This window comes from Balaenoptera borealis (assembly GCF_965194805.1).
Source record: "Balaenoptera borealis genome assembly, chromosome: 11".
NCBI classification, from domain to species: Eukaryota; Metazoa; Chordata; class Mammalia; order Artiodactyla; family Balaenopteridae; genus Balaenoptera; species Balaenoptera borealis.
Genome location: NC_138868.1, coordinates 7,164,164 through 7,189,851, shown reverse-complemented (window position 1 = coordinate 7,189,851; position 25,688 = coordinate 7,164,164). Strand labels below are relative to the sequence as shown.

The 25,688-nt window shown below is 53.0% G+C and overlaps 2 protein-coding genes across 3 annotated transcripts; one reads left to right on the top strand and one right to left on the bottom strand.

Annotated features, from left to right (window-relative positions):
* Positions 1-24: 24 nt before the first annotated feature.
* TIGD3 (tigger transposable element derived 3) lies at positions 25-10,707 on the top strand. Its single transcript, XM_082340900.1, has 3 exons — positions 25-483; positions 820-2,260; positions 3,201-10,707. The coding sequence occupies exon 3, from the start codon at positions 3,217-3,219 to the stop codon at positions 4,630-4,632; it is 1,416 nt and encodes a 471-aa protein (XP_082197026.1). The 5' UTR covers positions 25-483; positions 820-2,260; positions 3,201-3,216; the 3' UTR covers positions 4,633-10,707.
* A 4,365-nt stretch (positions 10,708-15,072) lies between these two features.
* Positions 15,073-21,688, bottom strand: SLC25A45 (solute carrier family 25 member 45). 2 transcript variants are annotated; one of them, XM_082340936.1, is made up of 5 exons: positions 20,384-21,688; positions 18,971-19,014; positions 18,714-18,781; positions 16,632-16,915; positions 15,073-16,498 (listed from the first exon to the last, which is right to left on the bottom strand). In XM_082340936.1, exons 1-5 carry the CDS (start codon positions 20,418-20,420, stop codon positions 16,230-16,232), a joined length of 702 nt encoding a protein of 233 aa, XP_082197062.1. In that variant the 5' UTR covers positions 20,421-21,688; the 3' UTR covers positions 15,073-16,229. The 2 variants fall into 2 exon arrangements, 1 of the variants encoding a protein (XP_082197062.1); XR_014231320.1 differs by lacking the exons at positions 15,073-16,498; positions 16,632-16,915 and having other exon boundaries at positions 18,648-19,947.
* Between the last annotated feature and the right edge of the window lie 4,000 nt (positions 21,689-25,688).

Here is a 25,688-nt window from a genome sequence, read left to right as displayed (position 1 = left end):
TACCCCAAATTAAAATTTTTGCTTAACCTCAATAGATTAAGTTGATATAAAATTGGGTATTTGTTTTAATATCTTATGTAAATTAGGTTATAACAATTTTTTTATAAAGAACAATGAAGTTGTTTTGATTAATACAAAATTTGGGTTAAAAAATAACGTTAAAATCCTGTTTATTTCTGTATTTTTGTTGGTTTGGAGGAAATTCTGCTGGATTTGTATATGCAAGTGGTGACAGGTTTGTAACAGTTGACCTTGCGATTTCAGATACTTAAAAATAGGTCCAGAAGCTTGATTATAATGACAGGAAAATTAATGACATCACAGTGAAACACATGAAACCTTTTTGTACGAGTAACGAACATGAGCAGAGAGATACCTCAGCCTTGCTTGCCTGACGTACTTTCATTGTATGCAGTGTGCGTGAACTCAGCCCATAGCGCAGCGCTGCGGCCTTCCTCCAGGCATATATACATGTACAAAAATGTTCCCTTTTCCTGCAGCCGTTTTTTTTTTTTTTTTTTTTTTAATTATTAGCACCTTTAATTATTTATTTATTTATTTATTTGGCTGTGTTGGGTCTTCGTTTCTGTGCGAGGGCTTCCTCTAGTTGCGGCAAGTGGGGGCCACTCTTCATCGCGGTGCGCGGGCCTCTCGCTATCGTGGCCTCTCTTGTTGCGGAGCACAGGCTCCAGACGCGCAGGCTCAGCAGTTGTGGCTCACGGGCCTAGTTGCTCCGCGGCATGTGGGATCTTCCCAGACCAGGGCTCGAACCCGTGTCCCCTGCATTGGCAGGCAGATTCTCAACCACTGCGCCACCAGGGAAGCCCTCCTGCAGCCGTTTTAAAGATTTGAATCAGTTATGAACCCCCTGAAGTATCTTTAAGGTTTTCTGGGACAGTCTGAGAGCCACTGTTTCCTACTGAAAGGTGTGGCCTAGGCCCTTGTGTTCAGTTAAGTAAGCAGGGTGCTCTAGTTTGGGAACTGTGTTAGGGACAACACCGCCCCCATCCTCGTGCCTTTACATGGAAGTAGGCCTGGAGCAGAGGGAGGAAAGCAATGACATGATCCTTGGTGGTTCAGTAGTCTAAGGCCAGAACAGATAGACGAAAAATGTAAGAAATGAGAATGCTGATGAGGACACTAGCAGGCATAAGTGAGGAAATTTGGAAAGTTTGCAGGAGGTGGATTTAGGATGGCATACAGCAGGATGGAAGAGGGATCAGGATTGCGATGGGAAGGGAAGCTGTGAGAAAGGGGACTCATCTGTGGCCCCAGCCCTCCAATCAGAGCTGTGAAGGGAGAGGAAAGCAGGCTAGATCTGAATGGGGAGCACTAGACCCCAGGTTAGAAAGTCTATATTTGATTGCAAAGAACTGAAGGCTACCAAGGAAGGGAATAATATTAAATCTTGAGTTTGGGAACTAGAATCTTGCCAACAGGTACCAAAACTAAATAAAAATTAGTCTTTGGGACTTCCCTGGCTGTCCAGTGGTTAAGACTCCACGCTTCCAATGCCGGGGCACGGGTTCGATCCTTGGTTGGGGAACTAAGATCCCGCATGCTGCGTGGCATGGCCAAAAAAAAAAAAAAATTAGACTTTTCTCACCCTAAACCAGAACTGGCCCCAAGCAAGTAGTTTATTGTAGCCGGGCTGATAGACGTGAGGCCACTGCTGTCCATGGTAACATCTTTTGTGTAGCTTAAAACCTTCCATTTTTAAAAAAACCACTCGATGAGGGGTATTAGACCTGTTTGGCAGATGAGGCAGCTGCCTAGGGTCACAGCTAGGAAGACCTCCGGCGTTCACGCTGCCCAGAGTCTCGTCAGGCCCAAAGGGCCGGGACCCCTGAGGCTGGCGGCGCCTCCAGGACTCCCGCCGCGTCCGGGATCCGCCTCGCCGTCCCTTTAGCACTGGAAGCTCCGTCCCCCGGGGGACCCGGCGACCCGCCACTTTCGCTATGTCCAATGAGACTTAGCCAGGGGCGGGACGGACGCCACCGAAGGCCAATCTAATTGGGCCGAGGCGGGGCTGAGGCGGTGGGAGCGGAACGGCGGACCGCGGTCTTCCCTGTCGGGAGAGGGCCAGGCGCGGGCGGCGCGCTTGGGGTCCTGCTGTGCGCGCGCCCGTCGCCCGCGCAGCCCCTCTGTCCGCTCCGCGCGTCCCTCCCCTGCTCTCCCGTAGCCGCCGGGATAGGGGCTCGGGAGCCGGGCCGGGGCCGGGGCCGGGGCCGGGGCGGGAGCCGCGGGACGAGCGCCTGAGGTGGGTGCGGAGCGGGAGGCGGGGAGGCGGGGAGGCCTGGAGGCCCGGCGGGCGGATGACTGGGTCCGCCCTGCCGACGGACCCCGGGTCACCGTGGAGAGAGGCCGGCCGCGTTGTGGAGCCCGACTCCCGGCCTGCCTGGGTCCCGGACGCTCGTCCCCGCACCGTGGTACCCCTCCCAGGCCACGACCCTCCCGGCTGAGGACACCCCGCCCCTCTCGCTGCCCGCGGCCTCCTAACCCCTCTGGCCCTTTGTCGCCTGTGCACCTGCCCTTTCGGCCTTGTGCTCCTACTCCCCTTCCAGGCAGGACCCTGGCCCAGCCTCACCTGCTCAGGACCCAGCACCAAATTAGACTTGCTCCTTCAGCCCCCTATCCGTCCCTCTTTGTCGTCTGTACACCTGTCACCTCAATTCTGTTCATTCACTCCACCACCCTGCCCCAAACATCTTCATCTAAATCCAGCCTAGGCCATCATCCCAATCCCCCTCCCCCTCTCGGGGATTCCTCCCGCCAGCTCTGATTATCCCTACACGTGCCCCACTCGGCCCCAGGCCCCCTGTCCTCTCCCGTCCACTCTCCTTTGTTGCCTCTGCAGCTGTCCCCTCGGATCTATTCATCCTTCTCCCCCAAACCCCAGCCCAGACTCCCTTCTCCCTCTGACCGGGGGGCCACTTCCTCTGGGCTCTGTTCTGTCATTTCTCCCCATCAGTGCCCGGCCCGCTGCTCGCTCAGCCTGGCCATTTCCCTTCCTTTGAGCCCAGCCCTCTCACCTCCTGCTCAGGGTGCCCTCACCCTCTTCCAGCTGGTCCAGTCTTCCCTGGCCTCTCCCCGACACCAGCCTATCTCCCAGCCTCATACATCTCTTTTCATACTGACCTCCTCTCCCAACACGAGTGGCCTCCACCGTTGCCCCCGCTCACCGTTTCCTCCCCACACAGGTGCTGTGGAGACGCCATGGAGCTGTGCAGCAAGAAGAAGCTTCACGCCCTGTCCCTGGCCGAGAAGATCCAGGTGCTGGAACTGCTGGATGAGTCCAAGATGTCCCAGTCGGAGGTGGCCCGGCGCTTCCAGGTCTCCCAGCCCCAGATCTCCCGCATCTGCAAGAATAAGGAGAAGCTGCTGGCGGACTGGTGCAGTGGCACGGCCAACCGGGAGCGCAAACGCAAGCGGGAGTCCAAGTACAGCGGAATCGATGAGGCTCTGCTCTGCTGGTACCACATTGCCCAGGCCAAGGCCTGGGACGTGACGGGGCCCATGCTGCTCCACAAAGCCAAGGAGCTGGCCGACATCATGGGCCAGGACTTTGTGCCCAGCATCGGCTGGCTGGTCCGCTGGAAACGCCGAAACAACGTGGGCTTCGGGGCCCGCCACGTAGTGGCGCCTCCGTTCACCCCTGAGCCGCCTCCCCCAGCTCCCACGCCTCAGGCCCAGCTGCCTCTTTCTCTTAAAGATTTCTCCCCAGAGGACATTTTTGGGTGTGCTGAAGTGCCCTTGCTATATCGGGCAGTGCCCGGCAGAGTGGGTGTGTGTGATCGGGTACAGGTGCTGCTGTGTGCCAACAGCAGGGGCACAGAGAAACGGCGGGTGTTGGTCAGTGGGCTCCAGGCTGCCCCAAGATGCTTCTTTGGGGTCAGCAGTGAGACCCTGCCCGCCTCCTACCACCCTGACCTGGCCATCCCTTGGTCAGAATGGTTGGCACAGTTTGATCGGGACATGGGGCGGCAGGGCCGACAGGTAGCCTTGCTGCTGGCTGCCCGAGTGGTGGAGGAGTTGGCAGGCCTGCCCGGGCTCGGCCACGTGAAGCTCTTGCCTCTGTCCGCTGCTAGCACCACGCCTTCCCTGCCCAGCTCCGTGGTCCAGGCCTTTAAGGCCCATTACCGGCGCCGTCTGTTGGGCAAGCTGGCTGCCGCCCAGAGCGAGAGGGCTGGCACATCGCTAGCTGAGGCCGGGGCAGGCATCACAGTGCTGGACGCTCTACACATGGCAGCAGCGGCCTGGGCCAAGGTGCCTCTCCAGCTCATCGTGAGCAGCTTTGTTCAGGAAGGGCTGGCTCCAGGCAAAACGCCCCTGGCCCCGCACAAAGCCTCGGAGATGCCACCCGTCCCCTGTGGGCTGAGCCTCGAGGAGTTTTCCCGCTTTGTGGACCTGGAGGGTGAGGAGCCTGTGTCTGGAGGGTGCAAAGAGGAGGTGGGCACTGAAGACCAGGAGGGGGGCGGAGAGGACGGTTTCGAGCCCCTGCCCACCAAAGCCGACGCCCTCCGGGCTCTGGGCACGTTGAGGAGGTGGTTTGAGTGCAATGGCACCGCCCCTGAGCTATTTGAAAATTTCTACGCCTGTGAGGAGGAGGTGGAGCGACTCTGCTGCCTGTGAAGGGCCCTTCCAGCCGGAACCCCCTCCTCTCCTGTTTCCCATGGAAACGCCCTCTCTCAGAAGGCAGATGGGGGGCTGGTCTCTTTCCCGTGGAAATGGAGCTTTTGTGAAAGGTGTTGAAGGGAGACAAGTTGGGAGACTAAGTCTAAGCTCTGAGCGAAAGTTCTCCAAGCCCTGAGAAGAGGGTCTAAAGATGGGGTGTCAGGGAGTGAAGCTAGGCTGCGTAGTTTCTGAACCTCTGTGGAGTCAGGGACTTGGGAAGGTGGAATTTGGGCTTTACAGACAGGGCGATCCCTTGAATTCTGTGTTAAAAACAGTTCTGCTTCTGGAAATAAAGTTTTTAATCAGAAAAGAGGCCAGGGTGTTATTTTCATGGGAGGAGGGTGAAAACTTTCAGATTTTTTAAATTGATTGCTGAGGGTTGCTGCAACGCGGCTGTCCGGAGCTGTCTGCGGCTGACCAGTAGTGAACCTCTTCTGGCAGGAGGGACTCCCAGGACGTGGGGACTCCTCATGGGCAAACAGGCAGATCCCAAGTATGGCCCAGGACATTCTGCCGCTCTGATTTCTCTCTCAGATTGTCATGGTAGGGGTGGTGTCTGAGGAAGGAAGGGACAGGCTAGGGACTTTCTAGGGGAACAAAAAGGAGCCAGGGGAATTCCTTGGTGGTCCAGTGGTTAGGACTCTGCACTCTCACTGCTGAGAGGGCGAGGCTTGGGTTCGATCCCTGGTCACGGAACTAAGATCCTGCAAGGCGAGTGGCCAAAAAAAAGGAGCCAGAATTTGGAATAGCCATTCATTTTTTCTTTTCATTCATGTGATCATTTCACAACATCTCTTCAGCAAGGCCTCCTGCATGACAAGGTTGCAAAGACGGTGTCCCTGCCAGGCAGGACCTTGCAGACAGTGACAGTGGAGTGTGATTAAGGGTCGTCATAAAGGCGTGTGCGCAGTGCTGTGGCCCTGGGGAGCCTTGGGAGGAGGTGAGCTTTGAGCTACAGCAGAAAGACAGACAGAGGAGTGGGAAGGATAGTCCCGGCAAAAGGGCGGCAGGCGAGGAGGCAGCAGTCCCGAGAGAGAGCACGGGGAGGCCCGGGAAGCAGGAGGCGCCTGTAGCCCACCAAGCCTGGTGGTGGGGCACCCGCAAAGGGTTTCACTCATGGTGGGGACAGGTCATTTGTGAGGTTCTAGAACACTGAGATGTGGAGGGTGGGTCAAAGACGTGAGACCTAGAGGCAGAGAAACTCCCACTGGTCCCAGTGACAGGTGGGGAGGCCTGAGCCCGATCACGCACGGGAGCAGGATGGGAAGAGGATGGCGTACCTGGAAAGGACCGGGACTTTGGACGCAGACGGACTCTGGCTGCTGAGGAGTGCAGCTCCCCGCCAAAATCCTACATGAGGCCTTTCAGGCCGACCGCAGGAATCACAAGCCAGGGCGGTGTGGTTCTCTGGGGAGCATCACAGTCAAAGACTCAGGCCAGCCCGGGGACCTCCTCATGCGGCCTCAGCTCAGGCGCTTTCTAGGGGCTTCGCCAGCACCTCCTTACTGGGGGCGTGGGCTGAGAGCCTTCCTCCTCTTTGATGTAGTACCTTTCACTCCCAGCGCTTCTCTCCCTCCCTTCCCCCACTCCCCGCCCCACTCCCACAGTCCATAAAGAGGCAGGAGACGGTGTCATCTGACCCTCCCCGGTGCTGTTCCATTGGGGAAAATGGACCCCTGGGGAGCTGGTGCCTCTTTCTGCCTCTCGGACAGTAGTGGTCAGTGAGGTCAGTGAGTAAAGACCGACCGTTCTTTCAGGTTGGCTCATCGTCCTCACTGACCACCTCAACACCTGGCAGCCTGACAGTGAGACAAAGGTGTGTCATTGTCCCCTCACTTTTAAACAGTTCTGAAGCTGCCTGCTGGCTTTCCATTTCTGCCTAAGGTCCCAAATCATTCAGCCTTTCCTCACAGATTCTGCTTTCCTACCTGTATTCTTTTTCTTTTTTTTTTTGGCTGTGCTGGGTCTTCGTTGCGGGCTTCTTTAGTTGTGGCGCACGGGCTGCAGAGCTCGCAGGCTCAGTAGTTGCAGTGTGCGGGCTTAGTTGCCCCGAGGGCTGTGGGATCTTAGTTCCCCGACCAGGGCTCAAACCTGCATCCCCTGCATTGGAAGGCGGATTCTTAACCACTGGACCACCAGGGAAGTCCCACGTGTATTCATTCAAATTGTCCTTTTTCTGAAGTCATTCCAGTTCTGACATACCTCTTTTTAAATGTTGAAGCCAAAAGTTACATGATCTCTAAAGGCCTGACCAAAGCAACCAAGGGGCAGATAAGCAATCTGTTCTCAGGTGTCGTATTCCTGTTGCAGGAGCCGGATAAAGCAAAGGGTTTTCCTGCTGACTTCTTTCCAGAGCTTGTTTTTTAAAGCCACCAGTCCCCCCAAAAAAGGGAATTCCCTGGCAGTCCAATGGTTAGGACTCGGTGCTCTCACAGCCTGGGCCCCAGGTTTGATCACTGATCAGGGAACTAAGATCCCGCAAGCCATGCAGCGCGGCCATAAAGAAAAAGCCACCAGTCATCTCTTCTTTTCTTGCATTGATATCGCGTATCGTAGTTGCATTTTGGTGGGTGGCTCCATGGGCTCATTCAAGCCGTATTTACTGAACGCTTTGCTTGTGGAGCAGGTCCTGTTTTGGGACCTGAAGCTAGTGCTCAACAAGACAGAGAGGATCCTCCTCGCTAAACCCTTCCTTTCTGGTAGAGGGGATAAAGAAAAGACAAGTAAAGAAATAAACACGGTGATTTTGGACAGCAATAAGTGCCAAGATGAAAATAAAACAGCCATGTCCTAGAGAGTGACTGGGAGAGGAGAATCAGGGAAATGTTGGGGGGAGTTGTGACTGATAAGAAGGGAACACCCATTCTTCCAAAGGAAGTGTTCTCTGCAAAGGGAACAGCAGGTACAAATATCTAAGGTTAGAAACCGCTTGACAGGTTTAAGAAACAGAAAATGAGAGAAGACCAAGCAGAGGAGGAGGGCAGAGAAGTGGGCAGGGGCCTCTGAGCTGGCAGCACTTACATTTCATTGGAAGTGAGACAGGAAGATTCTTTTTTTTTGGGGGGGGGAGAGTGGGGAGATTTAGACAAAGGAGGAACATGATATGTTTTATGTTTGAAAAAATCTAATTCTAGTTGCTGCGTGAAGAATACATGGCGAGGTAGGGAGCAAAAGTAGAAACCGGAAAACCAAGTAAGTTAGGAAGCTACTGCGGTTGGTGGGACTTCCTCATGCACTGGGCATAAGGTGTAAGGAGCCAGAGGAGGCGAAGAGGACTTCGGCTATTCCCAACAGACCTAATTTTTTTTTATCAAGGTCAGGCAGTCCTATCCAATTTTGCAGGTGTTGCCACATGCAAAATGGGGGACAAAGAAATTATGTGCATTATTTCAGTTGATTTATAAGTTTCTATGTTCAGAAGGCATTCAAGGCTCCAGGGCAGCAAAGATGCATAAGACACAGTCCCTGTTCCCAAGAGGCAGAAATAATATGGGTCAGTCATGAGAACTAAACAAATTAATATTTATAAAATGTTTACTACTCGCCAGGCACTATTTTAAGCACTATATATAGGTTAGATATTATTGTTATTATTATTATTATATTCATCAGCAGCATCAGTCTTGAGAAGATGATGAACGGGATCCAGAGAGCCCCAAAGCAGAAAGATTGGTTCCCCATCTTCTCTTATCTCTGCATTGCACTCTAATTTCTCCCATTCTACCTCCTAATTCTCTTCAGCTGTGACAATTCTTTTTCTTTTTCTTTTTTTTTTAAATATACATAATCAGGGAATTCCCTGGTGGTCCAGTGGTTAGGACTTGGCGCTTTCACTGCTGTGGCTCCGGTTTAATCCCTGGTTAGGGAACTAAGATCCCACAAGCTGTGCAGCACAGCCAAAAAAAGAAAAAGAAAAAAAGAAAAGTATATATATATATAGTCATTTTTATACTGTCTTGTTTCTTCTCTTTTAATTCTTTTATATATTTAGATCTTTTGTGCACGGTTATTTTACATTCTGTATCTGATAAATCTAACATCTGAAATCTTTGGGGAGATAAATCTGTTGCTTTTGTTTCTCCTGAATTCATGGTGGCTCTTTTTTCCTTGTGGCTCTGGTCGCTTTTTTGTCGTGGGAATTTTTTTATTGGTTGCATTTAATCCCTGGAAAACCTGAAGATCCTGATTTGGGGGCGCTCCTTTAGAAAAGCCTGTAGTTACTCCTTCCAGACACAAGGTGGCACTACCATCATGATAAATTAATTTCTGGCGGGGGAAGGTGTCCCAGAGCTGAAGGACAATGTGGTAGCAGGTACCGTGGTTCACAGGAGCCCATCTTATTCTTAATTTTTTCCCACCACAGGGAGAGGCAGTTTTCTTTGTAGGTTCCCTTTACTGGTGGGTGGAGGTTTTCTGGTCTACTCTTTCACTAAAGGTATAGCCCCTTCCAGGATCTTGACTTAATTTATGAATCTTGGGTTCAGCTACCTTAATGTCTGGGCCAGAGTCTAGTCTTCTGTGTGTTTCTTTAATCTTCAAGGTTGCAGTGTTAGCATTTGCCCCAAGGGCTGCACAGTTCCAACATGCGGTTTACACTCACTTCCTTGTTTTGAAGGGGTCTTTGGGAAGTTCCCTTACTTCTTGCAAATTTAGCAATGGTTTTAAAATCATGTTATAATGGTTTGGAATCTAGTTGCTTTAGACACATGTAGCCCTCGTGTCACTATACATGTAAATTAGTCTCCTGCAATTTCTCCTACTGTGATCGGTGCTGTAAAAATAAGTATAACATTCGATGACACGAATCCAATGAGACACTATTTAACATGTTTGCCCAAGTTATAAACCCTTTATGTGGGACTTCCCTGGTGGCGCAGTGGTTAAGAATCCGCCTGCCAACTCAGGGGACAGTAGGTCGAGCCCTGGTCTGGGAAGATCCCACATAACGCGGAGCAACTAAGCCCACGAGCCACAACTACTGAGCCCGCGTGCCACAACTACTGAAGCCCTCGTGCCTAGAGCCTGTGCTCCGCAACAAAGAGAAGCCACCACAATGAGAAGCCCGCACACGGCAACAAAGAGTAGCCCCCACTCACTGCAACTAGAGAAAGTCCGTGCACAGCAACAAAGACCCAACGCAGCCAAAAAATAAATAAATAAATAAATGTATTTTAAAAAAAAAAAAAACCTTTACATGTGACCCTCAGACACCACCTCCATTTTCAACCTCAAAGCAGGTTCATTTACTATTTCCTCGCTCTCAGGGACTCCTCTCTGAGTCTCAAATAATGATGACCTCTAATAACATCTATTAATTCCTTAAGGAATTTAACAGGCGTAATCTGAGACCCTGCTGATGTAAAAACATCTGGCTTTTTAAAATATCTTCGGCCATTTCCTGCGTGATCTTTGTTTGTCTTTCTATCCTCCTTTCCAAGAGGAGTGAGTTGTTTTCTCACTAATCATGCCACGCTTAACCCTCACCTCACTGCAGTACTGTTCTCCGGGCCCAACTAGCAGCCCTTGCCATAGGCCAGTGGAAGCAACTCAGGCCTGGGACTGCACGGCCCGAGCGGTGCCGGCCATTCTCTCTGGTTCTAATGAGGCGCATAAAGAAAAGGAGCTCCAGCCCCTGCACAGATGCCTCTGGACAGAACCAGAGAGAGGAGACAGAAACCCATGCCCAGCAGTGCAAAGGCAAGCTTACAGGCGTCATTTCTGCCCCCAAAAGGATTTAATTAAAACAAAATCAAGGGCTTCCCTGGTGGCTCAGTGGTTGCGAATCTGCCTGCTAATGCAGGGGGACATGGGTTTGAGCCCTGGTCTGGGAAGATTCCACATGCCGCGGAGCAACTAAGCCCGTGAGCCACAACTGCTGAGCCTGTGCGTCTGGAGCCTGTGTGCTCCGCAACAAGAGAGGCCACGATAGTGAAGAGGCCCACGCACCGCGATGAAGAGTGGCCCCCGCTTGCCACAACTAGAGAAAGCCCTTGCACAGAAACAAAGACCCAACACAGCCAAAAATAAAAATATTTTAAAAGTAAATAAATAAATAAAAGATTACTATAAAAAACACCAAAAAAACAAAATCAAAAAAGGATTTTTAAATGTTATTCTCTTGCTAACTGGTAATGTGGTGAGAAATAACAAACTACAGAGGACCGCTCTGACCTCCTGATCCCTCCTTGCCCCGTTTCTAAGAGCCACCTTCTGTTTCACATGCATACTGTTTGCTCCCTTTGAACCAGCCACCAACTCCCCCGAGATGTTCCAGTAACTGCTCCCCAGCACTGCTGTGTCCGGCCTAAAATCCCTGGCACCATGATGGTCCTGGACTGGCCACTGGGGCCCAAAGATGGACCAGCTGGAAGGGATCTCAGAGGAAAATGGGGCACAGAAAGGGCAGTGACTGTCTCAGACAGACCCTGTTCTTTCACACCAGGAACATAGGCTTCCTGGATCTGTGCAGGAGTGGAGGCCACCAGAACTGGAGTCTGAGTCACTGCCATCAGACTCATAACTTCCTCAGCTAGAATGGGCGGTGTATTTCTTCTATTAGAAGCATCCAGGGACTTCCCTGGTGGTCCAGTGGGTAAGACTCCATGCTCCCAATGCAGGGGGCCTGTGTTTGATCCCTGGTGGGAGAACTAGACCCTGCATGCCGCAACTAAGAGTCCGCATGCTGGAACTAAGAAGTTCGCGTGCCTCAGTGAAGCTCCCGTGTGCTGCAACTAAGACCCAGCACAGCCAAAATAAATAAATAAAATAAATAATTAATATTTTTAAAAAAGAAGCATCCAGAACATGCTTTTTTTTTTCTTTAACATCTTTATTGGAGTATAATTGCTTTACAATGGTGTGTTAGTTTCTGCTTTATAACAAAGTGAATCAGCTATACGTATACATATATCCCCGTATCTCCTCCCTCTTGCGTCTCCCTCCTACCCTCCCTATCCCACCCCTCTAGGTGGTCACAAAGCACTGAGCTGATCTCCCTGTGCTATGCGGCTGCTTCCCACTAGCTATCTATTTTACATTTGGTAGTGTATATATGTCCATGCCACTCTCACATCGTCCCAGCTTACCCTTCACCCTCTCCGTGTCCTCAAGTCCATTCTCTACATCTTTATTCTCTGAATCTTTATTCCTGTCCTGCCCCTAGGTTCTTCATAACCAATTTTTTTTTCTTTTTAGATTCCATATATATGTGTTAGCATACGGTAATTGTTTTTCTCTTTCTGACTTACTTCACTCTGTATGACAGACTCTAGGTGCATCCACCTCACTACAAATATCTCAATTTCATTTCTTTTTATGGCTGGGTAATATTCCATTGTATATATGTGCCACATCTTCTTTATCCATTCATCTGTCGATGGACACTTAGGTTGCTTCCATGTCCTGGCTATTGTAAATAGAGCTGCAATGAACATTGTGGTACATGACTCTTTTTGAATTATGGTTTTCTCAGGGTGTATGCCCAGTAGTGGGATTGCTGGGTCGTATGGTAGTTCTATTTTTAGTTTTTTAAGGAGCCTCCATACTGTTCTCCATAGTGGCTGTATCAATCTACATTCCCACCCACAGTGCAAGAGGGTCCCCTTTTCTCCACACCCTCTCCAGCATCTATTGTTTGTAGATTTTTTTTCTTTTTCTTTTTCTTTTTTTTTTGGCTACGTTGGGTCTTTTTTGTTGCTGCGCGTAGGCTTTCTCTAGTTGCGGTGAGCAGGGGCTACTCTTTGTTGCGGTGCCTGGGCTTCTCATTGCAGTGGCTTCTCTTGTTGCAGAGTGCGGGCTCTAGGTGTGAGGGCTTCAGTAGCTGTGGCACACGGGCTCAGTAATCGTGGCTCGCGGGCTCTAGAGTGCAGGCTCAGTAGTTGTGGCACACGGGCTTAGTTGCTCCACAGTGTGTGGGATCTTCCCAGACCAAGGCCCGAACCCGTGTCCCCTGCATTGGCAGGTGGATTCTTAACCACTGCGCCACCAGGGAAGTCCTGCTTGTAGATTTTTTGATGATGGCCATTCTGACTGGTGTGAGGTGATACCTCATTGTAGTTTTAATTTTCATCTCTCTAATGATTAGTGATGTTGAGCATTCTCTCATGTGTTTGTTGGCAAACTGTATATCTTCTTTGGAGAAATGTCTATTTAGGTCTTCTGCCCATTTTTGGATTGGGTTGTTTGGGTTTTTTTTGATATTGAGCTACATGAGCTACTTGTAAATTTTGGAGATTAATCCTTTGTCAGTTGCTTCATTTGCAAATATTTTCTCCCAGTCTGAGGGCTGTCTTTTTGTCTTGTTTATGGTTTCCTTTGCTGTGCAAAAGCTTTTAAGTTTCATTAGGTCCCATTTGTTTATTTTTGTTTTTATTTCCATTACTCTAGGAGGTGGGTCAAAAAAGATCTTGCTGTGATTTATGTCATAGAGTGCAGAACACCATTTCTTAAACTTTAACGTGTGTAAAAGTCACAGGGAGAGCTTTGTACAATGCAGATTCCTGGGCCCCAACCACGGAGATTCTGATTCTGTCAATCCAGGGTGGGGCCTGGGATTCTGCATTACTAACCACCCCCAGGAAGTCCTCATGCTACTGCTCCATGGGCCACGCTGGGATCACCCCTGACCTCGAAATGGGCAGACCCTTACCTACTGTGTTAGTTCGGGTGAAGGCTACAGAGACGTCAGAAGGCAGCAGCCCAGGGTGGACAGTCAGCTGTGCTCCCAGAGTCCCTGGGTTCCAGGCGCCTCCTGTATCCTCAGCAGTGGCCCCCAGGGGTCACCATTTCCAGCCAACAGTCAGGAATCTCCTTTTAAGCAAGGGATGGGCAATTTGCAAGCGTCACTTTTTTTTTTTTTTTAACATCTTTATTGGAGTATAATTGCTTTACAATGGTGTGTTAGTTTCTGCTTTATAACAAAGTGAATCAGTTATACATATACACATGTTCCCATATCTCTTCCCTCTTGCGTCTCCCTCCCTCCCACCCTCCCTATCCCACCCCTATAGGTGGTCACAAATCACCGAGCTGAGCTGATCTCCCTGTGCTATGCGGCTGCTTCCCACTAGCTATCTATTTTACGTTTGGTAGTGTATATATGTCCATGCCACTCTTTCACTTTGTCACAGCTTACCCTTCCCCCTCCCCACATCCTCAAGTCCATTCTCTAGTAGGTCTGTGTCTTCATTCCCGTCTTACCCCTAGGTTCTTCATGACCTTTTTTTTTTCTTAGATTCCATATATATGTGTTAGCATACAGTATTTGTTTTTCTCTTTCTGACTTACTTCACTCTGTATGACAGACTCTAGGTCCATCCACCTCACTACAAATATCTCAATTTCATTTCTTTTTATGGCTGAGTAATATTCCATTGTATATATGTGCCACATCTTCTTTATCCATTCATCCAATGATGGACACTTAGGTTGCTTCCATGTCCTGGCTATTGTAAATAGAGCTGCAATGAACATTTTGGTATATGACTCTTTTTGAATTATGGGTTTCTCAGGGTATATGCCCAGTAGTGGGATTGCTGGGTCATATGGTAGTTCTATTTTTAGTTTTTTAAGGCACCTCCATACTGTTCTCCATAGTGGCTGTATCAACTTACATTCCCACCAACAGTGCAAGAGTGTTCCCTTTTCTCCACACCCTCTCCAGCATTTATTGTTTCTAGATTTTTTGATAATGGCCATTCTGACCGGTGTGAGATGATATCTCATTGTAGTTTTGATTTGCATTTCTCTAATGATTAATGATGTTGAGCATTCTTTCATGTGTTTGTTGGCAATCTGTATATCTTCTTTGGAGAAATGTCTATTTAGGTCTTCTGCCCATTTTTGGATTGGGTTGTTTGTTCTTTTGTTATTGAGCTGCATGAGCTGGCAAGCGTCACTTTTGCTCACATTTCTCCAGCAAGAACCCAAGCACAGGTTCCCACTGAGGGGAACACAGCCTGGCTCTGCAGCCACGTGCCCTGCGGCCACGCTACGACGATGGAAGAAGGGAAGAATGCCACCGTCTGTGACACACGATCCAGTAAACAAGAGCTCCGAGGAGTACGTGGGGAGGCTGAGGCTGTACGTCGAGCCCACGTGAAATTGAACTTAGGTGACTCGTGGGGGACTGTCACAAGCCCCAGGCAGAGCAGGGGAGCAGAGCAACGAGGCTCTGGAGGTGGAGGCTCAGGTGCATCCAGGTGAGCTGTGTGACATACCAGCCGTGCGACCTGGGGTGGGTTACATACTGTCCCTGAGCCAAGGCCACCTCCTGTGTAAACTGTGATGATAACACCGTGATGGTTTTTATACGGAGTCCCAGTAAGCGGCAGGAATTCCAGGCATTGAGGTCACCATGAGGGGGGCCCAGTTTGATCTCAGACCACATCAGGACATGAGTGGGTACAAACTCTGCTCACTTTATTGCCAATTCAGTGAACAATTTCAGCCAGTTTTTAATTCCCATTTAGCAGTTAAGACGGGTAAAGAAAACAAGTGCCATTGATGGGCAAGGCAGACACTACTGCACTGGAGACCCCGAGAGGGGCCCGGACAGGGAAACCTCTCAATGGAGACAGGGGTGTGGTGATTGGATTCGGGGCCAGAGGTCGGGAGTGCACTTCATTTAAAAGCACTTGCTGGGCTGCTTCAAGCATTGGGCTCCGTGCTGGGAAACGATCAGAAGTATGACCCCTGACCTCAGGGAGCACCCAGTCTAATTGGGAGCTGAGAAGTAAACCCACAACCATAATAAAGCACAGGCGAAGGCTATGATCAAGGCATGGGGGCGAGCAGAGAGGTCTGCAAACCCCAGAGTCAGCTCTGGGCAGGAGGAGGCGAGCAGAGGAAGGGCTCCAGGAGACAGTGCTCAGCCTGGGTTGGAGCCGCTCAGCCCCAGGGATGGGGGAGTCACTCTGCAGGCACTGCCCACTGCTGGCCCAGAGGGAACGGACCTTCTGGGTGGGAGGCGAGGGCACAGCTTGTTCAGGGACCTCAAGCAGGACTTGGCTGCCTGAGAACAGAGGGAGAAGCAAGGTGGGGGGAAGGGGAGGCCGGGAGGAGGGGGAGTTTGGGCTTTTTCCTGAGGGTGACGGAGCCACTGAAGGATTCTGGACTAGAGGAGACCGGGCTACCCTCAAGTCATGCGGGGAGAGGCTGGAAAGGAAGTGAAGGGAGAGGCAGGTGAGGATGTGTCACCGGAATCCGGGGAGCTAGGCGGTCAGCACCAGGCAGCCAAGCAGAAGTTCTGCGAGTGTGTGGGCTGGAATGTCACCAGCGCCACTGGCTGTGAGTTTACTTCACAGACTCAGGAAGCAAAGGAATCAAGGCACGTGCTGCTGGGAGGCCCAAGCCAGCCTTGGAATCTGGGTGGAGTCCAGGTCCCCAGGCCTCCTGCTCCCCGAGGCGTCTCCCCAGCCCCTCTGCGTGCTGGAGGTGCCTTGATAAAGAGGGGCTCAGCCTCTCGCATCAGAATCACTAGCTGGTGCTTTCAACTTGGCCTCCAATCTGGGCAGGTGGGCGGTGGTCTCACTGGGGAGCTCGTCACCCAGCCAGGCTCATCCCCGGGAGTGGAGGAGGTACTCGTAGCTGAGGAAGGTGGCGGCGTTGACAGGAAAGGCACGGGCACTGTTGATGCCGAGCCCCCGGAAGAAGACCCCCAGCCCTTCCCTCTGGGCGCTGCTCACCATGCAGTCCAGCAGCCCCCGGTGCACCCTCTGCCTCAGCCCCGCCATCTGCATCCGGGGCTTGATCACGTCTAAGGGGGTAGCTGTGACCCAGGAGGTGACGCCGGCAGAGCCCCCTGCCACCAGCACTGTGCCCGAGCCTGGGGTAGAGGAACTGGGGGGGAGGGGGGTCACACTGAGGAACGCAGGCTCCCTCCCCATCCTCCAGGGCTCAGTCCAGCTCCCCTCCCCCACTCCTCTCTGTCCTCCACCCTCTCATGCCACTTCGCTTACTGGGGTTCTGGCCATCCAGCGTGAATTGGCGACACAGCCATTCATAGGTGACGAAATAGATTCCTAGGATGGGGTTGTCCCGCAGCGTCAGGGCCCAGGCTCCCGGGAACAGCCCCCGGGGCCCCTCGGCCTGGAAGATGGAGGCCACGCAGTGCACGGGCCCCCGGTACTGGGGTGTGGGGCTCCCTGACTTCCCCTTGGGCTCTGTCTGGTTTTGTAGCCGGACTTTGATGAGGTCAAAAGGGGCCAAGCAGCAGGCCTGGAGGGAAAGAAGCATGAAGGGCCTGGGTGGAGCTTTGGACGGGAACAGTCCCTCCCTCTGATCCTAACGGGGGGAAGGCAGTGGGCAGCCAGGGCTGCATGTTCCTTCAGAATCTCGCCCGCTCTCAGCCTCTCCCACGCGCAGTGGGGGATGGCCCAGAGCCCCCTCCCTTAGCATCAGGCCCCTGCCAGTAAGGGACACTGCCCCTCCCCTCGGCATGCACACGGTGCTTAAGAAAGGGAGTTCCCTGGCAGTCCAGTGGTTAGGACTCGGCGCTTTCATTGCAGTGGCTCAGGTTCAAAAAAAAATAAAAGATTCAGTCTTTCAGTCTGTGCCCACGAAACAGCAGGGGACTGACCCCTCCCCAGGGGTAAGGAGGGCACCTCAACTTCATAGATTCCCCCTTCCCCACCTTCTGCAGGACACCTCTCAGAGGCCCCTGGGTGGAGAAGCGCCTCTCGCAAACCCCCAAGCGCTAGTGTCCCAGCAGAAGGTGGGTGACAGGGTGGGATCTGCGGGTCCTTGAACTTTATCACCTGGCTGGGGCAGACAGGACACAGATTCGGGGTCATGTTAGTGCTGGGGACGTGGAGGGAGGTTGTGGGGAGGGGCCGAGGTGTGGGTCAGGGACGCAACTAGGTCAAGATCAGCTGTGAAAGTTCAGGTGAGAACTGAGGTCCAAGCTGAGGTTAGCATATCATTTATGGACTTATGTGGTTTTCGTTTTTTTCTTTCGTGGAAGGTACACAAGCTCTGTTCCTCAGCCCTGGAGACGGCTGATGGCAGTGGAGGCTGGCGGTTGGCTCCGGTGATCTTTAGAGGGTGGCAGTTTGCTTATTTCCTCCCCTGCAGGAATGGCAGTGGGCTGGGGTCCCCCCTGTGAGATGGCGCCCTGATGGCACCCTCCCAGCAGAGCCTGCGGGCAGTGCTGAGCTGAGGGCTGCTCCAGGGGGCTAAGCTCCTGGGGGTGAGAAAATGGCTGGGTGGGCTACGGCCCGTCCCCTCCCCATCCTGTGCCCACAGGGGCAGTGGGGACATCAGACGTTGCTGCTCTGTACAACGGTGTCAGCCTTAGCCGAGTCAGAAGCAACTTTTGTACACAAAAGAGGTTGTCATTCCCTGCCCCGTGCTACAGAGTCTTCCTTGCCACCTCCACATGAAAATACATTTTCCGTTCCAAGACCCTGTTAACCAGAGCCGTGCGCTTGGTGGCAAACGGGGCTCCAGCTGGTCCCTGGACCCCATCCCCATCAGTGACCCGACAGGCCCCAGTTCTGCCATCTGTTCTGCTTTCCAAGGAGCCAGAGGGGAGGAGGACGGAGGAGCTGGGCCCGGCTGAGCCTAACTCAGGCCACTTAGCCTGGGGGCTCCTTCTCTTCCTTGTTTTTGTGGGGTGTAGGTCTCAGGGCTTGGGAAATATGCAGGCATGAGCCCCACACAAGGGGCAGAAGCAAAGCCAGGGCCTTTTGGGTTTCATGAATGGTTAATTCATTTAGTGAGCTCCTAACTCTGTCCTTTGTCCTTGCTCTCTGCCTTGGTACGTGTACAGGAGCATCAGGGCAGGTGTCGAGTAGAGGGTGACCTAGGGCCCCGGCTGGATTGTGGGATGGAGCCAGGTGCACGCCCTCTGCCTCTGAGCTCAGGCCCCCACTTAGCTGGGGATCCCCCTGCTGCCTGGAGGCACCTCTTCCCTCCACCCCACCCCTCAAAAGCCCAGTCCTTAAGCGCTGAGAACAAAGACCAGAACCAAATGATTAGAGTCACTGAATGATTATAACACCCCGAGCCTCTCCCAGCGAGATCTGTGGACAGAGACTTACTCGTGGCGGTAAGTCTTGGCCATACAATCAACGATGCCCCGGTATGTGGTCTGGGTCTGCAGCCGCACCTGGACAGGGAGGACAGAGCAGGTGGGCAGGCTGGGCATCGTGCCCAGCTCATCCCTCGGCCCCTCTGAGCGGGATGCCAGCAGGGCAGGAGAAGCGGGAGAGAGCCTCCGTCAGCCAGGCCCTGCTCTCTCCCTGATGTCTGGTTCAGGCGACGTCTTTCATTCCTCGGGTGCCTCCCCTAGACTCACCTTTACAGTGTCAAAGGGGTGTCCCAGGACCAAGCCCAGAGCTCCTGTGGTGACAAGAAGGTGCTATGAGTGAGGACCCTCGGGCCAGGCCGAGGAAGCAAGTTTGTACCCAGAGGGCAGCGGGATTCAGGCAGGAGGAAGCGGGGCAGGGCTTGCCTGCCAGACTCCAAAGAAACGCCAGCTGCCCCTTGCACCCTCCCCTACTCCAGGCACTGGGCTAGGAAGGTGTGGGGACAGGGGACAGCGGAGAGGACCCTGGCCCTGCCTGGAGGGCGCACAGGCAGAGGGGAGGAGCCAACCCCAGACGCCCAGTGTCCTCGCCCAGACCTGACACCCGAGCATCTTGCTGACTCATCTAACTGGGGGACTCCGGGGCTCCTGCCTCGCCGCCAGCTCGGCTCCCTCCTGCTGTCCAGGGCAGGGCCTTGATGCCGGACCGGCCCTCCCAGCGCTCTGCCCTGCAGCCGGCAGTGCAGAGCTGGGGGCCCTTAGAGGAGTCTATTTTTTTTTTAATTAATTTATTTTTTAATTAATTATTTTTTTTTTGGCTGTGTTGGGTCTTTGTTGCTGTGCGTGGGCTTTCTCTAGTTGCGGCGAGCAGGAGCTACTCTTTCTTGCAGTGCACGGGCTTCTCACTGCGGTGGCTTCTCTTGTTGCGGAGCACGGGCTCTACGCGTGCGGGCTTCAGTAGTTGTGGTGCACAGGCTCAGTAGTTGTGGCGCATAGGCTGAGTTGCTCCGCGGCATGTGGGATCTTCCCGGACCATGGCTCGAACCCGTGTCCCCTGCATTGGCAGGCGGATTCTCAACCACTGAGCCACCAGGGAGGCCCCCTTACAGGAGTCTTACTGGCACCAGGGGAGGAGGGCCCAGCCCCCAGCGTCTCCCCACCTCCTGGTCCTGCCCTCCATAGCGGACGCTGGTCCCTGAGCTTTCGGTGAGGTCACAGCCCCGGGAGGCAGGTTCAGATGTCTCTTTCTGCAGAGAGAAATGTCACCCAGATGCTGGACTGGGTCCACAGCACAGCTGGCCTCAGGGCACGTTGCCAGGTAGGGCAGAGGCCCAAAGGGGAATGCAGGACAGCAGGTGAGGTCAAAGGTGAACTTCCTTTCTGAGCCCTGGAGAGTGGCTCCGGCGGTGCAGGTGCGTCTGGGAGAGCGCTCAGCATGGCACCTGGGCACTTGGCAGGTATCCAGGTTGTTGGGGCAGCCTGGGGACTGGGCAGCAGCACCCGCCCACCTGCGCCTTCCTCTCCTCTCCCCTCCAGCAACTCCCAGGAGGCTCCAGGACGGCTGGCTCTGGGTGCTCCAAGGCCACCAGGACTTTGGCTTCAGCTCCTCCTATGTCACCCACCTTCCCCAGGAAATGACCCGTAATTGGGGTTACTATGACAGAAGGAAGAAAAGTGTCTCACCAGAGATCCAGCCGGCCACAAACTCCTTCACGGGCATTGTCTGGCAGGGGCGGGCACTGGTGGCTCCAGCAGAGGGGACGCTGGTGAAAGTGTAATCCCACCCTCCCCCTGACCCTGGACTGATAATCTGCTACTAATGTTTAACCCTGGGTGAGGGCCCAGTGCCAAGACCAGGATGGGAAGCGAGCCAACGCAGGCGGCCTGGTGGCCTGGAGCTGTGCAGAGCTTGAAATCTCACAGGGCAGGGAGGATGGCCCACGGTGGCCTGACCCCCCCCTTGCCGGCCAGCAATGGCCTCGCAGTGTGACTAGGCCTGGCAGCTGGGTTCAGGCGCTGGTGGGGCCCCTCCAGGGCTGCCTCAGTCAGCCAGGGTTTAAGAAGCCAGCCCGGCCTGGCCCAAGCAAGGCCCGCGGCGGTGGGGCTTGGCCACGGGGAGGCAGGCCCAGCAGGGAGGAATGACTCACCGGGGCCCAAAGCCGCCTTCTCCAGGGGTTGTTTACAACTGACTCCCTTGCGTGTGTCAGAAACAGCCTCCCTCGCCTTCCCCTCCCCATGCCTCTTCCCGGGGGAAGGCTGGGGACTCGGTGTATAAAGGGTAGTGCGTCTCTCTGCCTGGGGGTGACCGGGCTATGACTTCCCACTTCTCTTCGGACAACAACCCAGACTGACAGGACAGGGACCTGAATCCCTCCCTTCCTCTCTGCTTCCTTAGACCAACTTCCTCTGTCGCCAGTTCATTAAACAAGTGCTATAGCGTGAATGATTTTTTAAAAATAAATTTATTTATTTACTTATTTTTGGCTGCGTTGGATCTTCGTTGCTGCGCGCGGGCTTTCTCTAGTTGCGGTGAGCAGGGGCTACTCTTCATTGCGGTGCACGGGCTTCTCATTGCGGTGGCTTCTCTTGTTGCAGAGCATGGGCTCTAGGCGCGCAGGCTTCAGTAGTTGTGGCACGCAGGCTCAGTAGTTGTGGCTCGCGGGCTCTAGAGCACAGGCTCAGTAGTTGTGGCTCACGGGCTTAGTTGCTCCACGGCATGTGGGATCTTCCCGGACCAGCGCGCTCGAACCCGTGTCCCCTGCATTGGCAGGCGGATTCTTAACCACTGTGCCACCAGGGAAGTCCCAGCATGAATGATTATTCCACTCACCTTCTTGCTCTGTTATGAACTGAGTATGGTTAAATACAGTTACTCTTTGTTTTGAAAATGCTATTTTGTATCATTTAAACATTTGTTGCCACTTTGCTGTACACCAGAAACTAACACAACATTGTAAATCAACTATACTTCAATTAAGAAAAAATTCGTTGCCTCTTTTTATAAATCAGATGATTGCTCACCTGTTGTGTTTTCTGCTAAGTGTCTGGTATTTTTATTTTTCCTACTCTGTCATCTTTCTCTGCCCCAGAAGGGGGGCAGTGTACATGGGGTGGAAGCCAGCACAGGCTTTGGCATCTTCTAAACCGGGTTCCAGCCTCAGCCGCCCCGGGCAGCCGGGTGATCTGTGGCCAGGCACACACTTTGAGGTTCTCTGCTCCCATGTCATTTGGGAGGCTTGGGAGGTCATTAAAGGGGGTTTCCAGGTGTTAGTGTTGTCGACGAAAATAATCAATACACAATCTATAACAGGAATTGAAAAGAGTTTTATTTGAGCCAAACTGAGGACTATAGCCCAGAAGACAGCCTCTCAGATAACTCTGAGGGACTGCTCCAGAGAAGCATGGTTTTCAGCACAGTTTTATGTCTTGTCAGAACAAAGAACATCAAACAAGTCAGGGATACATTCCTCATGGTTTCAAAAAAACAGATCAGCACATACGCAGAGAGTCAGTGTGGCCTTGGCGCCTGGGAAGTGAGACTTATCATCGAAGGAGCACCAGCATTGGCGTCCCAGGAAGAGAGGCACTTAATCTTCTATTTATTATTTATTTATTTATTTATTTATTTATTTGGCTGTGCTAGGTCTTAGTTGCAGCCTGCAGGATTTTTAGTTGCGGCATGTGAACTCTTAACTGTGGCATGCGAGATTTAGTTCCCTGACCAGGGATCGAACCCGGGCCCCCTGCATGGGGAGCGTGGAGTCTTAGCCACTGGACCACCAGGGAAGTCCCTAATCCTTATTTTTAATGTGGACATTCTTTACTTCTGGTCAATGTACCCTTTTCTCTAATAATTAAAGCAGATGTACAGTGTATGCTTGATAGGCCACAAACAGGCTGTTCTAGTTCGCATCAAATTCAAGTTAACTCAGGTATAAGCCAGCATGACTTCCCCACACCTCAATATGTGAGCATTTATTTTGTTATTGTCCATGTTCAGGACCACATCATCCAGGGCCATGTTCCTGACTTTCTCTGGCAACCTCACATCGATTCCTATGACGTAAGGCCCGGGAGACAGCAGTGGTGGGCATGTGGTGGCAGGGTGGGATGCACACGTGCTACCGGAACATGGGGCAGGACAAGGGGGCAGACCCGTGGATGCAGGCAAGATGCTGACTGCAGGTTTGGCTGCAAACGCGGAGAGAATGGTGCCGTACAGATGTAACACGTTCTTCACATCAACAGCCATAAAATATTCCGTCAGATTTCTATTCTCAGGAATGATGGGAAGTTGGGGCCTGGGGTGGGATTGAGGAGGAGGAGGTCTTCTCTCAAGGGCACGGAGATCCAGGGCTCAGGCACCACTGCCCAGAGAAAGCTATGAAGTCCCCAAACGTGTCACCAACCCCTGGAGTTGCCTTGACCCTTCCCTTTCTCTCAACCTCACCACCATTCCGTGAGGAAACTGCGTTCGTGTTACCTTCCAAACAGATCCCGAATCCAAGCCCTCCTCATCTCCTCCACTGCTACTGCCCTGGCCCGCAGCCATCATCACCTCCACTCGGATTCCTGTCCACAGCTGCCCTCCCTGCCCCCACGCTGTCCCTCCCACCCACCCACTTCCCCTTCCAGTCTGTCCTCCACAGCACTCAGATGGCACAGTTGAAACTGAAGTAGACTGTCTCTCCCCCCTGCTCCACACCCTGCAATGGCCCCATCCTGCTCAGAGTCAAAACCAAAGCCTTCCAGGGACTTCCCTGGTGGTCCAGTGGTTAAGACTCCGCGCTTCCACTGCAGGGGGCATGGGTTCCATCCCCGCTTGGGGAACTAAGATCCCGCAAGGCACGCGTCGCCATCAAAAAAACCCCCAAGAAACAAAAAAACCAAAGCCTTCCTAGGCTCCAAGTGCCCTCGAGGTGCCACCCCTGCTCTCTGACTTCCTCCGGCCACCCTGGCTTCCTTCTCTTCTTGCAACAGGCTCCCGCCCCCCGGCCTTCACACGGGCTGCTCCCTCTTCCAGTCGGCCTCCTCTTGTCTGGGCTCAGACTCACCTGCGCAGCAAGCCCGCCCTAACCGGCTCGCTGAATGCTGCCCTCTGCCCCACCTGCCCAGCATTCCAGGTGTCCCTCCCCTGGTCCAACCTTTTCTGTCACTCATCACCTTCTGACACACTATGCAATTAACTTGTTGTCTGTCTGAGCAGGGATCTCTGGCTGTGTTGTCCACTAACGTTACCTTAAAGGCTTAGATCTATGCGTGGCACGGCGTAGGCAATGACGGAGGAATGAATGAGTGGACAAGTGCGGGAACAGCATTAGTGGGCTGCCCTGCAGCCAGCCCCGGCTCTCCAATTCTCTGTCCCCATCTCCAGCAGGACCCAAAGGATGTAAAGTCCTCCAAATAGCCCCAACCTGCCCCTGCAGATCTCTTACAGCTCTTAGTTTCCCATCAAATGCCCAAGGACCAGTCCTGCTGATGCGTCTCCTCTCCCGCTGCTGCCAAAGCAGAACACACCCACCCCCACCACATTCTCGTGGGTGGACAGGTTCTAGGAAGCAGGGTTCCGTCTCTGACCCCCTCCCCCTGCAGCTGCCCAGGGCCCCTGGGGCTGCCCCCAAAGACCTTCCCGAGTACTGGTCTCTCGCGGAAGCTGGGCTGTTATCCTAGTTCTGCAGCTCGTTGTCTCCTGAGTGATGCTGGGCGATCCCTCTGTGGGCCTTTATTGTTTGCAAAAGTAAAGGACCAGCCCAGCAGATCGCTGAGTCTAAGGCCTCTTGGCTCTAAAGGCCTTCAGGCTGCCCTGTCACTTCAGAATGGGTCCCACTCTCTTCTCTAATCCCACTACACCTCCCCAGCTCAAAGGAGACCCATTGCCACTCCCCAGAGGCTGGCAGAAGGGCAGCCCCACCCCTGACTAGTTCTTCTCCAATCCTCCAGCAAGTTCCACCAGCTTGACCCTCTGTCTGCCGGAGCAGAGCTCTGATCTTGACATTCTGTAGCTCACGACCTCCAAAATGGCCTCACTGGCTGCTAAACCCACCACAGCCCTACCCCTGGTGTTCATGCCCCAACCCCCAGGTGCAACCCCACCTTCCCACCTGCTGTGCTCTGATGGCCCAGGGCTTCCCTGGTGTCCTAACCATGCTCCCACGCCTCCCGCTACCTGGAGTGCCTTCAGGAGTCTCTTCCAGCGCCGCTCCCCGCTGGATCTGGGTTCCAGGCTCCTCACCACCACCACACGTACTGCCAGACGTCAGCTTTGTTACTGAACCTTACTGATCCTGTTTTCTCATAAAATGGAAATATAATACTCACCTCTTAACTTAGTGTGTTATAAAGATTAAAGCACTTAGAAAAGGGTCCGGCACATTGTATATGCTCTGCAAATGGCAGCTACTATTGTTCTCATCTCCACTCCCAAGGTCCGTGAGGATGACATGAGGAAACACACGGGAAAGTACAGTAGGTGCTCAGGAATTGAGGACGCTGCTCTTCCTGCTTGTGACATTTTATAGCTCTTAAGGCAATTCTGTCATCTTATGTAGCTTTAAACATGCATCTCTCAGGACTTCCCTGGTGGTCCAGTGGTTAAGACTCCACGCTCCCAATGCAGGGGCCCCTTTTTCCATCCCTGGTCAAGGAACTAGATCCCGCATGCCTCACGGTGCAGCCAAATAAATAAATATTTAATTAAATAAATAAACATGCATCTCTCCTGGGCTTCTTTCTCTCTCCTCTCTCCCTCCACTCCCCAGTGAAACCCCTGAGGGCAGGGGCCACGTCTCACCCAGGTCTCCATCCTCTGCCCCAGCCCAGGCCGCACACCCAGTAAGCACTCAACACACTGAACTGTGTTCACACTTCAGTCCAGCTGGTTTAGGGAGGCCACCAAGCCACTGTGGCCTGTCCCAGAGCTGAGAACCTGGAGGGAGATGCCGATTCCCACTGCTCACATCTGAGCTTCCTTGAGCCCTTAGATCATGCT